Source organism: Lycium barbarum, chromosome 3 (genome assembly GCF_019175385.1).
Source record: "Lycium barbarum isolate Lr01 chromosome 3, ASM1917538v2, whole genome shotgun sequence".
NCBI lineage: Eukaryota > Viridiplantae > Streptophyta > Magnoliopsida > Solanales > Solanaceae > Lycium > Lycium barbarum.
In genome coordinates, this window is record NC_083339.1 from 139,940,977 (window position 1) to 139,958,554 (window position 17,578).

The window sequence follows — 17,578 nt, forward strand, 5'->3', positions numbered from 1 at the left end:
ACCTCTCGTTACAAAATTGGTGTATATATACCCCTGCCGTTACAAAATGGTGCAAATATATCTCTGCCGTTACAAAATGGTACAAATATACTCTTTTCGCTGACGAGATTTTTTTAATAATCATTTAGGTTATCTTTTAATTAAAAAATGTCACATGACTTAAAAAAAAAAGTCTATCTCATTTTTTTTTAGTAAAGATAGTTTTCTAAAGCTACATGGTATTTTTTTTCTGGTGTCTCGGGTCGTAATTTTAAAAAAATAGGTCCACCCATTTTTTTAAATGAACCAGACCCGATTCACCAAAAAAAAAAATTACTATGTGACTTTAGAAAAGTATGTCTTCTAAAAAAAAGGATAGACTTTTTTTTAAAGTCACGTGACATTTTTCTTTTAATTAAAAAATAGCCTAAATGATTTTTTTTAAAAATCCCGTTAGCGAAAAGGGTATATTTGCACCATTTTGTAATGACAGGAATATATTTGCACCATTTTGTAACGGCAGGAATATATTTGCACCATTTTGTAACGGCAGGGGTATATATACACCACTTTTATAATGAGGAGTATATCTGCTCTAAATAGCAAAATTGAAGGATATATTTGCACCTTTGCCCTAAATTATATATCCAGGTCTTTGGTCGATATGGTGAAAGAAAATGGTGTTTACCTGGTCATGTTATAGACTTGAATAATTGTATTTTTAATCAGAAATTATGCACTATGTCCAATTTGATGAGAGATTCTAAATTATACCTGACATTAACTCAAGACTAGACTTCCTTACCTTTTATGAATAAAATACGTTCTCCTCATCAGTTGGAAGTTATTCTGTGACATAACAATTTTGTTGGTAACAACTTTACATCTAATGTATAGTATAATGTGAACAAAAGAACAAAGTGCACTCAAACATTCAACTAAGTGATATGATCTCTTACACAATCCCCTCTATGCCACCCTTATAAATATGCTAGTATGATTTTAGCAAGCCTAATTTCCACTAGCAAATTCTATGAGCCGGCATCCACGTGCATCCTCAACTTCTTACTCCCTCTGTTTCAATTTGTTTGAACCTATTTTCTTTTTAGTCCATGTCAAAATGAATGACCTCTTTCCTAATTTGGAAACAAATTAACTTTATGAATGATTTACAGCCACACAAATTTTCAAGGCTTATTTTGAACCACAAGTTTAAAAAATCTTCCCTCTTTCTTAAATATCATGCCCAGTCAAATGGGTTTATATAAATTGAAACGGAGGGAGTATATTATAAGGACTCTTTTTATGTCCCAACTGACAATTCCTATTTGTTTCGTCTCCCTTTATCATTCCCCATTTTCCGATTATATCTCGTTGTAAAAAAGCTAACAAATTTAATACGGAATGGTAATCCATGGGCAAAGTGCTGGCAAATTGAGCAAATGTAGCTTTCATTCCAAGTAGTTACAAAAGGGAGGAGAAGAAGAAAGAAGCTTCACCCGTGTGCCCAACGTAAAGTCTGTGTAGTTACATTAGTAGAGGCAAAAAGTCACTCAAAAATCTAAATTTCATATGATACACCATTGAGGAAGTTGAACCTCAAACGATACTTTGTTTGTCCTAACTGTCAGCTAAAGCCAGTCTCTTTTTATGAGTTTCAGTTGGCAACTTGACATCAGTGGCCAATCCAATAGCTTGAAGAAACCTCACTACATACCAAGTCATATCAAGTTGCCACCATTCTAACCCGTGCCTGGCGGAATACTCAAACGCGTGGTGGTTGTTGTGCCAACCCTCTCCAAATGCAAGCAATGCCACCCACCTATATTATACAATTATCGTGATGTAGCCCCAAAAAATGGACTAAAAGAAAAGAAGTAAGACAAATAAATTGAACTTTTATACACTAAAGTATAAAACTAAAAACGCTTACCAGTTGTTCCTTGATAAGTCACCAGTATTCCACGCCTGCTTTCCCCATACATGGCTTGCTGAATTTACCAGCCAAGTTATGTGGTATACCCACACAATTCTCACCCCCTGCACACGTAGCAAATTTAGCAAATGAATTTTCAGAATCTCATTGCACCAAATGCATAATTCAAAGGCTTTAATCACGCCAAGCTCGTTTCTAGAACTCAAAATTTTGATTATGTTACTATTAGATAATCATCCAAGCACCAGCTTAAGTTTTCTTTCCGGACTCTGCAAGGTTGCTTTTCTTAAATACAAAGATACTTCAAATGTTCTTGATAAACAATTTTATTGAGCCTTCGAATTGTTATCGTTTAAAATCATTTAATTATCTTGTGATAAACTACAAAAAAGGTCGTTGTTAATGAGTGGAAAAATAGCCAGGAACAAAGTCCCACATGAACAAGCTTGTCCTTTAGTTCGTTAATGAAGAAAATAGAGGACCCTAACTGATAAAAACAGCAACTTTCTTCCACAAAATCGGCCCACAACGAGCTAGGCAGACAGAAAGATCCAAAGCCATTGGAAGATTTGACTTATGAAGAAAATACAGTACTCTAATGAGAGATGCAACAGTGGCTTTCTTCCACAAAATTGGCTCACAACTTGCCATTGGGAGATTTGACACATGTAGACGAATACAGTACACAAAATTGGATCACAACTTGAATTATAAGGGCGAACATATATATTGAGAGATTTGAACAGATAATAAAACTTGCTTAGCAATGTTTAAATACCAAGAAGGACAAAAGAACAAGCTTATTCAAAAAGTCGTAAATTGAAAATAAAGAAAAAATGCAGAGCTCATAAGCCACACCAATGTAAATTTTCTTTTCTCATTTGCACATATGATACTTCAATCTTCATAGTTGTGCGCGTGGAAAACACATAAATTTTATCAACCAATTTTTCTTTTTCCCCTTTCAAAAGCTCAACTTACCATGCCCCAGACAATGTACGGAAATCCTCCCATTGCATATAGCAGAGCTGCAAGTGCTACAGGATGAATAATATAAGTATCGCGAACAAACCGATAGAATCCTTGCTTCTCTAAATCCCCCACATTATTGGGCTTCCCAGTCTATCATAAACAAGACACAAAAAAAACAGAACATCAATACTCAAGATTTTTCTCTCTTTTATAAGTATGCATATCGATTATAGGATGAAAGAATTACCCTTTCAGTAATGGTGTTGGTATCAAACATCCAACTCATGTGACTGACCCAAAATCCTTCAAGAGGACTGTGAGGGTCTTTATCAGAATCACAAAACTGATGATGGTACCTATGAGTACTTACCCAATCAATTGGATTGCCCTACAATCACATATATAAAACATAGTAAAATTAGAACGCCTAATACCAGAAGCAATACATTAAACAAGAAACAAAATACTCCCTCTATTTCAATTTATGTGGCTTGATTCGGAGTATGAAGGTCAAATTAACTAATGTTGAATGTGAATTCGTATATAGAATCTTTAAATTATTTGAAATAAAAATTTACATATCTAGAAACTAAATAAAAAGTATTATAAGTCATAATAGTTAACTATTCAAAATATTTAGACAATACAACAACAACAATATACCCAGTGTACACAAATGTGGGGAGGATATTGTGTACTTAGAGGTTGTTTAAGAAAATTCTGATTAAAGAAAACATTCGGACTGTTTGAATAGTAACTAAGACAACCAAACAAATTGAAATGGAGGGGTAAGTTCTTATAATGGATTTAATTTATTTACCTGAAGTGCTTGGACACCACAATAAGCACAAAAGTACTCTAGCCATTTGGGAAGTTTGAAACTTCTATGAGAAAGGTTTCTGTGAAAAGAAAGTGTAATACCCAGAAGTCCAGTCATTACATATAACCCGAATGCAATCCCAAGAGCAGCCCAATTGAAAGTAAAAGGTGCAAATAAACAGAGCAAATGCATAGACACAACCACTGCAGCTGAGCCCATATCCAATGAATTCCACTTCCTACCAAAAAGCACATTCCTAGGCCGCGTTACCACAACATCAGAAAGCAGAATTTTCTTCAAATTCGATTCTTTTCCATTTTCTGATACCGGCGCTGCCACTGCATTCACAGTTGGTATTGGCATTACTCTTCTAGTAAAGCTAACTTTTCCTTCCAGTCCATAACAATTCAACTTGTTAACTAGGCTTAACTTTGTTGCAGCACACGAGATATTTAAATTTTTTGTTGCTTGAGCAGGCCTATGAATTGCTCGGGAAAGCGGGGAAAATGGGTAGGGCTTAGGCTTGGAGGGAGGTGGTGATAAGAGGGCCATTGTTGGGCTTGGCAATTTGGTTGGTTTTGGGTTGCTTGGGCTATATAGAAATCTGAGTTGAAGGGGAATTATCGTCGAGATTTTAGATACGCCAAGTAGGAGGAAAGCCAAGTTGGCAATGAAGGTGATAACTAACCGATAAGGCGGTGGGGCATTTACGATTTTTGATGATTGGGAATTGAGTTAAGTGAGAGGCCGCAGATTCAATAGTTAGATTTTTTGGGACCCTGGGTTTTATGCCTACGTGGTTACGTGTGATTACGAAGATTTCAGGCTGAAGAGACAGGTGGGTCAGAGATATTTCTAACTTTCTGCGAACGCAAAATTGTGTGGTTGCGTTTTTATAATCTTACGAGTGCGTTATCCGCACTGAAACAATCTCTATCTGCTCTCTCTCTCTCTTCACCGTTGGCAGCAACGGCTGCAGTGGCAACAAGGCGTAACTTCATAATTAGTTAAAAGAAATGACCCTATGGGTATATGGGCGATTCTGACATGGCGATCTATTATATCTCGTAGACGATCATTCACAAATATCTGCAAGTCATTTTGCTTACAGAATTTAAGCAGTAATGCCCGTCCTTCTACTTAGGGCCTAGGGGTGTGTCATGAGCGGTCAGTATTCGGTTCGATATTTTGAAAGTTTGATTTCGATATTCGGTAATTGAAAGTAGATATCATGAAAATTCAGTCCTGTAAATCAAACTTCATTACGGTAATTCAATAATTACGTATTGAAGGGAAACATATTTTGACAAGATATGTTCACAATTTATCCAACATTTGACATGTTACCTTTTTAGAGAAATCACATATAAAGGTAGACTTCCACTCTCAAGCTCTAACATTACGAATTTGACGACACAAATCAATCAAGACACTCAAATTACTCATTAATGTTACCCATATATATGGTAAACAACTCATTACGGGTGGGTGCTCGGTATTTGGTTCATTATTTTTAAAATTCGGTTTCGATAATACGGTAATCGGTAATTAAAAGTAGATATCAAATATCGACTTTCAAAGTTCGGTCCGGTACGATAATCAAATTTCGGTTCGGTTCGGTAATTACAACAACAGCAGCACAATATAATCCAATCAGGTGGGATCTGGGGAGGGTAGAGTTTACGCAGGCCTTACCTCAACCTTTTGACGGTTCGGTAATTCAAAAATATAAAGAAGTAAATACACGAAGAAGACAAAAAAGTTCAACATCTACTATATTTACATAAAAAAATAATTTTAATCTTGTAAATATAGTAGAATTTTCCTCCAAAAGGGATTCAGATGAACTCCTAGCCCCTTATTGGCTCCATACCGAAACAGTCTCTATCTACTCTCTCTCTCTCTTTTCAACAATGGCCGCATTCCAACGGCTGCAGCTGCAACAAGTACCTCCACTATATTCAGAGACATGGATTCTAGATTTGAAGTTCCTCTAAGTTAATACTAATACATTAATAATTTGGTTCACAGTCATATATTTACTATAGTAATCGTTGGTGGTTAACAAATCTATATATAATATAAAACTAGGCATAAAAACGGTGATGTGACACTCTCAAAAGCCAAGAAACCTATTTATCTTTTTTCTCTTTTTTTTTGCAATTTTTTCCTCCTTCATCCTATTAATTTAGCTTATTTAAAACATCCACAATCATTTTTATTTTTCTAATTAAACTGAACATTTAATACATATTCAAGTCTATGCCTTTTCATTTCATCCGTTTTGCTCCTTTTTTTTGGTTCATGGGTCAACATTCAACAACCATTTTAATCTCCAATTAAATTGAGCAATTAATACAGTTAATGTCTATGCTTTTTATCTTCTTTCATATTAGTTTCTCCTCACATTTTTCATTCATTTGGCTTCACGCCCAAAAGGGGTGGCACTGCCTTATATGACACCATCTCAAACGCAACATTTTATATTTTAATGTTTTCTTGATTTGAAATTGTAGAGAAGATTGAGATGTTGGATTGTGATGTATTGAAGAAGGAAAAGATTGTGTCTTGAGGGTAAAAATGGAGAGAGCTTCGGACAAGAGTGAGTAAGAGGGAGTTGCATGGCTGCCAAAAGAGAAAACAAGAAGTGCAATATGAAGTTTAGTAGTCATTTTTTTGTTCTTCTTCTTCAGCAGTTTGATCACGTGAATGTTTAGGCTTTTCCCAAGTTTAATTTTGTAATAAGTTCGTTCTATATTATTATTAATGTATGGTAAAGTGTATGTAGTCGTTTCAATAAATTATTTGATTTGTTATTATTTTGTGTTAGATTGAGATAAGACTATGTATATTGTGTTCAAGAAGATAGGGAAGTCAAAGGAAGAATGTTGATCTTTACTTTGCATGGTCAGTGTATTTTACTTTTTATTTTGCATAATCACAATTTGTTTTGTGAGATTCATGTGAAAGGTATGCAACATTTTGGTTGAAAATTTTACTCTTTTGAATCTCATAATTAATCTTACTCAACATTTACTAAATTATTTGTGCTATGCCATGTACATCGAGGAGCAGGCTCGATGATATCTACCTCAACATTGGATGCATTTCTTCTAAGGTAATTATATACTCTTTAAATTCATATTTTTTTCTATTTCTTAGTTTGCTTTAATTTCTTTTATGAAGAACATTTTTTTCCGATTAGATATGTTGTGGATATGATTAATTAGATCTGTTCAAAAATTGACACAATGTAATTTTAAAGCTATTTTGAAACTTAATATATGAAGAAAAAAAAAAGAGGGAAAATCTAATTTCTTAACAAGAAATGATGATTTGCCTAATATTAATGCGTGAATCTCAATAATGATCAACCAAACATAAGTCACAATTGCATGGCAATTAAAAAGACCTAAGCTTATGGTAAATCAAAAAATTTAAAAAGAAGGAAGCGGCTACCAGCACGAAGAAGACCTCCGGATTAATATTAGAATTTTAAGAAAATTTGTTATATTAATATTTAATGATCAAGAAGAAAAGTCATTAAACTAATTTCTCATATTTTGTTGGGTTCTTTTCGTATTCCTAATGATTTGTTCACCAATTAAATTATTTATTCTTTTTTTGTTTCTAACTGTATCTGTTATTTCATATTCTCTAATTAAATCGAATAAATAATGCGTAATAATATCCATGGTTATCGATATTTTATGATATATTTTTATGCAATATTTATTTAATATATTTTCTTATAGTTCATGTTGAGATTTGAGAATAATATATTTTGGTTTCTCATTTTTATTGTTAGGAAGTTAAAAGAGAAAGAAAAATAAAATTTGATATTCTTTTTTTTAAAAAAAGAGTGATTGTGTAGGAAAGTAAAAAGGTCAAAAAGGAAAAAGAAAAATAGATATAAAGGTTAGAAATGGGAAAAGAAAAGAAAAGAATAAGAAAAGAATTACATAGGAGATTCATATAATTAGATAGTTAAATATTTTAAAGTTTGAATATATATGCACAAAAATAGATTGGTTTTTGTTGAATACTTTATTTCTTTACTTTATTTTAAGAAAAAGAAAAAATTTGTTTCACTTGTACTTAGACTATACAAGTAATTATTGAAGACTAAAAACATTAAGTGACGGAAATCACATAAAAATATTTTTATATATATAGCGCTTATAATATAATTGGTTATAATTTAATTTAGATGTTATAATCACACACACCAACCAATCATTAACCTGCAAAAAAACACAAAACCAAGTAAATGAAACCAAAAATTGAGAAAGAAAGCATCAAAAGCTAACACACTAAGCATAATTGAGATTCCAACTTTCTACGATTCAAGCAGAAAAAGGCTTCAAACACAATATTCCTAACTAAGATCAACAAAAATATAAAACATAAAAACGTAGAAATGAATAATAACAATTGACATTACAAATTCCTGTGTTTCCAATTGAAAAAATCTCAAATACACATCAAAAATTTAAAATTTATATACAATTGAGAAAGTAAGAAAGAAGAAGAAAAAATATCTGAATCATTGAAAAGGCATCTGAATCATTGAAAAGGCGTGACAAAACATTAATATATTAAGACGAAAGAAAGAGGGAGTTTAAGAGAATAAACAATTTATATATAATATAAAGCTAGACATAGATAAGGTGATGTGACACCTCTCTATGGTTAGCATTGACATTTATCTTTTTTCTCTTTTTTTTGCCATTTTCTCCTTAAATCTATTTAACACAATGAAATGATAATAAAGATAAAAAACTGATCCGTTTGCTGCCTATGCCTAATAAAAGCCCAAATAACCAATAAAGGCTGCTAACGTAAATAGGGAATCCGTTTCATTAAAACAGAGCCCACGTACTCATCACGTAGTATAGCTCCCATTTGGTACTCGGTTTAGTGTGTCTGTTATAAAACCCAATAAAGTTACACTTAATACCCATTCAATTATCATTACTCAAATATACGTTAGTTTTCATTTCATGTTATGTTATAATTCTATTGGATACTATAAATACTAAACAAATATTATCCGATGCATGCATAACACTCTTCATTTTCATTCCATTACTTTCTTCTCAATTCTTCGTTATTATTGTTTTGTTCCTTTTCATTTGAAACTCTTTCCACAAAGAAGTTTCTTCTTTTTTCTTCTCTTTTGTCTTTTTTCTCATTATTGGTGTTTTTGCCAAAATTATTGATTTCATATATAATTCCGATGCATATTTTTTGTCTGTTAGAAAGTGGCGGAGAATGGCATATGACTTTATTTGTGAGCAGAGGCGGATTTAGGATTTAAATTTTAGGGGTTCAGCATCTTAAATTTTTAGCACTAAATCATTAGATTTCTAAAGTTATGGGTTCATATCTACTATTTATTGTAATTTTAGTAAATTTTTACACATAAATTTATACTCCGCATCAAAAGTTTGGGGTTCAATTGAACCCCAAGTTATAGTGCTCCATCCGCCTCTGTTTGTTAGAAGTATTCGTCAAATTCAAGCTTGAAGAATACGCTATCATTATAGATACATCATTATCGAATTCAAATGTAATAATTCTATCTTTTCTCTCGTAAAGGTCTTATTTTAAATTTTAGAAATAACTGTACTAATTACATATTGGAGTTTGGTTGTTTTTTCATTATTTATAAAGCTAGGCAATAAAAGAGTGATGTGGCACCTCTCTTTGGCCAAGAATTATATTTATCTTTTTTCTTCTTTTTTTGACTTTTCTCTAATTTTTTATTATTCTCTCCTAATTTTTAATGTATCTTATTGTTACAACATTAAATAGCTCAATAATTAATACTCCACTCTCCCAATACCTTTTAGTAACAGAAGAACTTAAAAGCCTCAATTTACTAATCCAACTTTTTGTATTCTCGTGTTACTATTTCATTAACCACCAAGATTAATTTAAAATCTAGACACCATGACACAAAAGGTGGACATTTGAAGTTGAATATTAGAAAACCCAAAAAACTCTACAATTCACGGGTTCACAATTCGATTGCTCTACGATTCACGGGGTTACAATTCCCTATATCAAAACTCAAATATAAACAAACTTTCATATAAATCGATTTGGAGGTTGCTCTTTGGATTGTGACAAATACTATCGCTGCAAGTTTGCGGAAGTCTGAGGGTGATGGTCATCACTTGCGTGGTATTCTACTTTATATAAAATATTTGAAACCTGTCAAGTTATTTTCCTGCTATTTTGTTGGTGTTATTTTTGACATGTTGAGAGTATTTTATTTTACCCTTCAGTATATTTGTCTGGGTATGTTTGGTTGACTAAGTAACATGGGACGTACTACTAGATATTACTGTGATACACGTTGTCAAATACGCGTAGTCATGAGATAAATACTGAGTTGCATTCTTGATGATCCAGGTGGTTTGAAGGTTGTATGACAAAGACTTGAGAATTTATTCCTCTAAATCAAGTTAATTTCATAAGTTCTTACTCCAAGAAAATGTACTAATTTCAATGTTTAAATAGTTTTCTTTTTTTTCTATAGCTTCCTAACCTACAAAAAATCAACAAATTATGTTGACTAGATAAATTTTATTAATTGGTTACGGTTAATATATAAGTACCTAATTTCTTCAATGTTTCTATATATTCAAGCCAGACGAGTGTTCTTTATATTATTTTTAAAATATCAAAAGTCCCTAATACATTTTATAAGAAATATTATTTACATTAATTAATATTATTTATGAATAATATTTAAATAATAATTAAAGATGAAAGGAGCTACATATATAAGACCAAAGGTCTTCAATAAATATTATTTCTTTTTAATATTATTGATGAATAATATTTAAATTACAATGAAAGGTGCGAGGAGTCACACAAGTGATAAGACTAAAGGTCTTAAATAAAAATTAGTAATTTTATGATAATTAATGATTTTTTTTTAAATGGTAATATATAGTACATCTACGTATTATGAAGAGGACTGCACCTCGAACACTCTATAAGCTACAGATTTTGTGATGTTTTAATTCGGATCTGTTTCTCTATTTTAATTTTTCATATGTATTTGGGTATACAATTATGCTTTAGATTGTCGTGGTATGCATATCTTACATTACATATTTTTTTTATTTTTTGTACTATGGATTTTTTTACATTAGTTAACTAGTCTATATATAATATAAAGCTAGGTATAGACAATCCTATGTGGCACCTCTCTATGACCTCCATTGGCATTTATCTTTTTTCTCCTTTTTTTTGGATTTTTATGCTTCAAAAACAACACAACAAAGGTAAAAAAAAATTCTAAAAAAGAAAGAGGACACACCGATTGATACCTCCATTTCAGTTTTCATCTTAGCATTAAATGACACAATTAACAAGGATTAAGAAACCGTTATACACTGGATCAAACGAAAGATTCAAGAAAACTTTCAAGTTTCCACACATATATGCTACCAAAACATAGTTAACTACTCATTCTGAATGAAAAAAAAAAAAACATAGTTAACACTAGAGTAGGAGAGAAAGATAATAAAAAAGGGATGAAGAAAACAAAAACGGGAAGAACTAATTGAGACCTAATTTGAAAGATGTAAAGGAGGAAAGATTTGGAAAAAAAAGTAGCAGCGACTTTAAAGCTGTAAAAAATAGTTGTGCGACCATGAAATTGGCGGTAAATGCAGAAGCGGCGGAGTTATGGTGAGCCCAGCCTCGCAGGTCAATCCTTCGTCTCTTTAATATGATATTTACTTTCTTCTCTGTCACATCAGATCACAAAACTTTGGCGTTCTCTATCTTCTCTTAACAGTAAAATTCCGATGGGTGTGGAAATAATATTCAGGAACAAGTGAGAGATAACTAGAAGCACTGGAATAGACCTATAAATTTGAAGGTAAGAAATGTTTATCGGAATATATTTTTTAAGCCACAAATGTACATATTTTATAATTATGGTTCGAATGAACATTATATTTGGGACAAAATATGTTTACACTTCAGAATTGATTAGAAAAAGGAAAGAAAATAAATACAATCATTAAGAATACAACGTATATCTCTGAATGATTCTGCCATAATTAAGAATTAGTTCCAAGAAATTTGAAATTTGCCTTTATAACATGTTACTCAAAATCTTATATGAAAAACCCGTTGATACAGAGGGAGTTTTTTTCCCAGCTCTTTTCATATTTTAACAAAGTCAAATTAAATCAATAATTTTGCATAATCTACAGGCTTTTATATATATATATATATATATATATATATATTCATTTTAAATACTCTTTCGGATAGAGTAATCCTTTTAACTATTTATTGAATATAAAAATTCTTGATTATCTTAAATTGATATGTGACAATGGATTATTTTGCTTAGGGGCGAAAAAGAAAATAAGGAAAATAGATGCAAATTTTTTATCACATTATTTTTCCTCATCTTATCTGAAATTTCTATTTTTGAAGTGTTCTACTCTACTATGTTGGGTGGTTATATATGATTTTCTTATTTAAATTTACATGTACCATTTTAGATTGAGTTTTTCATATTTAATCTATAATATTTTGTACAAACTCTTTCTGCAAAATAATTATATACATATTTTTTTATGATTTTAATAATACTAAAATAATAATAATAACAATAATAATAATAATAATAATGACCGTGCGAAGCGCGAATAAATACACTAGTATATAGAATATGGGTAAAAGTTACAGGGTTTACGTGAATTCATAACCAACTGCAACTCGTTCTGCTTTTAATTGTAATACCGGTTCCTCGGCCGCATATACATGTATGGTTCGCCTCTTGTTTTCTATTTGGATGATTAATTTTGAAGATAGCTGAAACTTGAATTATTAACTGCTTTAAAGAACTTTTTTGATCTGTACATGAATTAACGTACACAGTTTATAGATAACTGTTTATTGTTACTTCAATCCTCAAGATATCTACTACAATGTACAACTGATGTTTAATACTTCAAGATCGATGAGTTCCCCTAAATTAAGGATTTAAACACACGAGCACCAGTGGTCTAGTGGTAGAATAGTACCCTGCCACGGTACAGACCCGGGTTCGATTCCCGGCTGGTGCATGATATTATAGAGTGCTGTGATGATAGTTGCGCGTGAGATTTGGGTCTCCACTAGTCATAGATATACCAGACAATAAAATGTTTGCATCTGAGCCTCTCTTTTTGCTGCTTAGTTTTTTTCTTTCTTAATTCTTAAATGTGTTCTATAACCTAAAAAGTTCAATGTGAAACTAGATTTATAAATGAATCATACTAAACTGTGTAAGCATTTTATCTTTTCAATAATAGTTAATGCCAAGAACACTTTCTTTCATATGAAAACACTTTAAAAAATGTAGCTGACATGGGGTATAGTAGGATGATTGAGCGAGCTCCCACTATTACTAATTAAAGGTTTTAAAATTGGTTGGAGGAGTGGATTTCAAAAACGAACGTTTTACATGTTTGTATGTCCTCAAGAATCAATTCTCACTGTCCATGCTCGATAGGAATCATCGAACCAATAGCAACAAGCTCGATTTGAAGAGGCTCATATAAGTAACGTTTTGAAATAATACTTTGAGGTACAAAAAGTTGGAATATTATACTGAAACTAGATCATTGATAAGCAATTGACCAACTGAAATATGCAGGGGATAACGTTTTGAAATAATACTTTGAGGTACAAAAAGTTGGAATATTATACTGAAACTAGATCATTGATAAGCAATTGACCAACTGAAATATGCAGGGGATCGGAAAAACTGATATAGGATATTTGTTGCCATTCGAAGTATTATAGTAGCAATTTATAAGAAATCTGCTCTAGGATATTATACTCACTATAGCTATCAGACGATAAAATGTTGCATCTGAGCCTCTCTTTTTGCTGCTTAGTTTTTTTCTTTCTTAATTCTTAAATGTGTCTAACTATAACCTAAAAAGTTCAATGTGAAACTAGATTTATAAATGAATCATACTAAACTGTGTAAGCATTTTATCTTTTCAATAATAGTTAATGCCAAGAACACTTTCTTTCATATGAAAACACTTTAAAAAATGTAGCCGACATGGGGTATAGTAGGATGATTGAGCGAGCTCCCACTATTACTAATTAAAGGTTTTAAAATTGGTTGGAGGAGTGGATTTCAAAAACGAACGTTTTACATGTTTGTATGTCCTCAAGAATCAATTCTCGCTGTCCATGCTCGATAGGAATCATCGAACCAATAGCAACAAGCTCGATTTGAAGAGGCTCATATAAGTAACGTTTTGAAATAATACTTTGAGGTACAAAAAGTTGGAATATTATACTGAAACTAGATCATTGATAAGCAATTGACCAACTGAAATATGCAGGGGATCGGAAAAACTGATATAGGATATTTGTTGCCATTCGAAGTATTATAGTAGCAATTTATAAGAAATCTGCTCTAGGATATTATACTCACTATAGCTATCAGTGAATCTATAATACTTCCATTAATAACAGTTTATGGACATCAGTGATTCCTTTTTCTCCTTAGTTTCTTAAGCAATGTACTTTAGTTCATCTTACTGTTATTTTTTTTCCAATGATCGAAAAGAAAGGGAGGAAATTGTTGCAGTAAATTTGCTTTGGTTAACGTGATTATACATTCAATACAGAGTTACAAGTTTTATTGGAATTTCTAGATCACATAAACTCAATTCATCAGTAACTTGACCAATCCATCTATGCACAAGTTATCCTGTTCTTTAAACAATGTTAAATAGACAAAACTATATATCACCTGCATTTCACAGGTCCAATAGTGAACTTTGAACCTTATATTGGCAGGAGGTTTCAATCAGCCAATATGTGTGGTGATGAGACTAGGGCAATGCTTAAAAACGTTAGATGAAAGGTTGATCCTCCTATATATAGTATTCAAATATGTATCCCTAAGCATGATGAGTTTCATTTTAGAAATTCGTCTTAGTTGCATGGGCGTCAAGACTGTTTCATTGCAGCTTATTTTGATACTCTTTTTGTTTACTCACTCCGTCCCAATTTAGGTGATACTTTTTCACTTATCAAGGGTCAAGTTGACAAATCTTCGAAGTTAAATTGGATTATAGCAACTCACTAATTTATATTTGGGACAGAGGGAGTATTTATATGCAGCTCTTGGTTTGATCTTCTAATTCACAAATGGAACTGAATGGGATGCTCCATATGGCCATATAGACTACAATTTCAAGTCCTCAAAGGCTTGGCAAAATAAACAGACTGAATTGTTCACTGAGGTTTCAAGTATTTATACTTACCTAGCTTGCTTTATCATTCACTCAAACTAATTATTTGGGGTGAAGCAAGGGCAATTTTACTAACAGTAATATACTTTTAAACTATATTCACTAACAGAGCCAAAAAAAAAAAAATGTGGGCGCATAGCATAGCTTTAGCATAAGTTATGTTTAATCTTTTCTGAGTTATTCATCCCTTCGGAACATGGACATTTATTAGACTTTTAAGTAATTTGATTGTGTGTGAAACTTTTACAAGTTAGTCAATGTTAGTAAATCTGTATTGCAACAAATACGTTGAAACAGTAACAGGAAAAACAGAAACTGCACAGATTCTGCAAACTTGAAAAAACGAAATTAGCAGAAACTGAAAATACTATGAACAGTATGTTAATTGTATGGAAAAATGAAATCAAGCCCACTGAATTCACAGTGTGTCCTTAAGGAAATTATTCCTCTCAATGTACCCGAGGTATTGGAATCTTTCCTCTCAGGATAGAACGATTTACTCACCAAAATAGCGGTACAACAAATTCTGATGACTACGAACCACTCAAAGGTAGTATATCACACGAAAGGTTTTACGAAGTGCAGAGAAGAAAGAAGAAGAATATCAGAAAATTTCGTAAGTAAAAATTCTGAGGATCAACAGAAATATAAATAGCCTGTTTGGGAAAAGGTTTGCAACTTTTTAGAAAGGTTTGCAACCTTTCAGAAAAAATCCGTTGAAAAACGGAGGGAAATGTTTTAAATTAATCCGAAAAAGAAAGAAAACGGGTCGGGTCGCGGGTCAGAAATAAATAATAATTAATTAAATAATTAAATTTAAAGGAAATTTTGTCCAAAAAGATTATCAATCAATCAGATCATTTGATCAAATCCAAATCCAAATCCAAATCCGAAGCTGAGCCGAACGACGGCGACGACGCGAGGGGAGACCCTCTTCTTGACCCTTTAGCAACACGAAAGAGTGCTTCTACTTTTAAGTAGGAGAACTTTTCTTTCCACCACCTATGAGGGACAAATGCTTATTTCATAAAGCAAGAGGGAACAACTCATTTTCCCCTCCACTTCTTTTCCCTCCATTTCCCATTCAACCTATCAATTAAACCCAACAATCCCCCACATGAATGGGGAATGGCTATAAGATAAAGGAATGCACGGACAAGTGTGTGATATACAAGCGAAGATTAATTACATCTGGATAAGTAGGTTTCCCTTTGAACTTTTCGTAGTGAACTTATATCGGATATACTTGATCAATCGGTAGATGTTATATCTTTGAACCATCGAACTTTGTTGTATATCTAGACAACATAAGTCACACAATTAACCCTCAACCATCTATGGTTCTCACGGTTGTATTCGTTTCAGCCATGAACACCGCCTGATTTCGTGAATGCATAGAGAATGGGCCTTTACCATCATTCCCCTTGAAGCGGCTTCTACATCACACTCACATAGGTGACTTCTAAATGTGTAGTCTTATAGACACACTATCTGGCTATGTTCTGCCAGACTTAGACAATCATTAAAAAACTTTAATGCTTTATTAACTCATTAAAAATCCTTAAGGTTTTATCCTTGTTTCTGAACATTGTCATCATCACGAGAATGGGTTGAGTTATTTGACAATATTGAACCGTCATTCATAACTTTGTTTAATCTCTTTGAACCTAGTTCTTGGGATCTCCAGTCTACTAGGTAGAGTTACCGCCATGATGACTTGTCCTAGGCCTTAACCCCATTCCCCTCGATGATCTTTCAACAGCCTCTCTAGATAGGCCTTTCGTTAGCGGATCCGATACGTTATCTCTTGACTTTACGCAGTCAATAGTGATAACACCACTAGAGAGTAGTTGTCTAATGGAATTGTGTCGCCGTCGAATGTGACGCGATTTTTCGTTATACATAACGCTCCCTGCCCTACCTATTGCCACTTGGCTATCACAATGTATACATATAAGTGCCAAAGGTTTGGGCCAAAATGGAATATCTTCCAAGAAATTTCGAAGCCATTCAGCTTCTTCACCGGCCTTGTCTAAAGCTATAAATTCAGATTTCATTGTAGACCGGGCGATTCATGTCTGTTTTGTTGATTTCCAAGACACTGCTCCTCCACCAACGGTGAAAACATATCCACTCGTGGATTTAACTTCAGATGATCCGGTGATCCAGGTTGCATTACTATATCCCTCAATTACTGCGGGATATTTATTATAATGCAAAGCATAGTTTTGGGTGTGTTTCAAATACCCCAAGACTCGTTTCATTGCAATCCAATGAGTTTGATTGAGATTACTCGTGAATCGACTCAGTCGTCGTTCGTTAGACAAGGCCCACGTGCTGTGCATCTCTGGTATTCTGCTCGTGGGGAGAGGGATTTTCACTGCGAACAACATAAACACTTCCTTACCGGCTACGCACTAGGATCCCCGGTACCAGATCGTACCACCAAAAGCTATTAGTCCGACAAGAACGGCAACAGCAGATAAGAGAACACCGCTTATTAAGTATCCACCCTTTTCTTTCTCTCTTAAGCCTCACTGCTCTCGCTCATTCTTTCGTTCTTGCTAA

General features: G+C 32.8%; 1 protein-coding gene and 1 non-coding gene across 2 annotated transcripts; one reads left to right on the forward strand and one right to left on the reverse strand.

Moving 5' to 3' along the window:
- Positions 1–1,413: 1,413 nt before the first annotated feature.
- On the reverse strand, positions 1,414–4,323 carry LOC132632998 (palmitoyl-monogalactosyldiacylglycerol delta-7 desaturase, chloroplastic). The gene is made up of 5 exons (XM_060349170.1): positions 3,708–4,323; positions 3,135–3,275; positions 2,897–3,037; positions 1,913–2,019; positions 1,414–1,801 (listed from the first exon to the last, which is right to left on the reverse strand). The coding sequence occupies exons 1-5, from the start codon at positions 4,257–4,259 to the stop codon at positions 1,600–1,602; spliced, it is 1,143 nt and encodes a 380-aa protein (XP_060205153.1). The 5' UTR covers positions 4,260–4,323; the 3' UTR covers positions 1,414–1,599.
- Positions 4,324–12,743: 8,420 nt separating this feature from the next.
- On the forward strand, positions 12,744–12,814 carry TRNAG-GCC (transfer RNA glycine (anticodon GCC)). Its single transcript has one exon. It is a non-coding gene; the product is annotated as a tRNA-Gly (tRNA).
- The last annotated feature ends 4,764 nt before the right edge of the window (positions 12,815–17,578 follow it).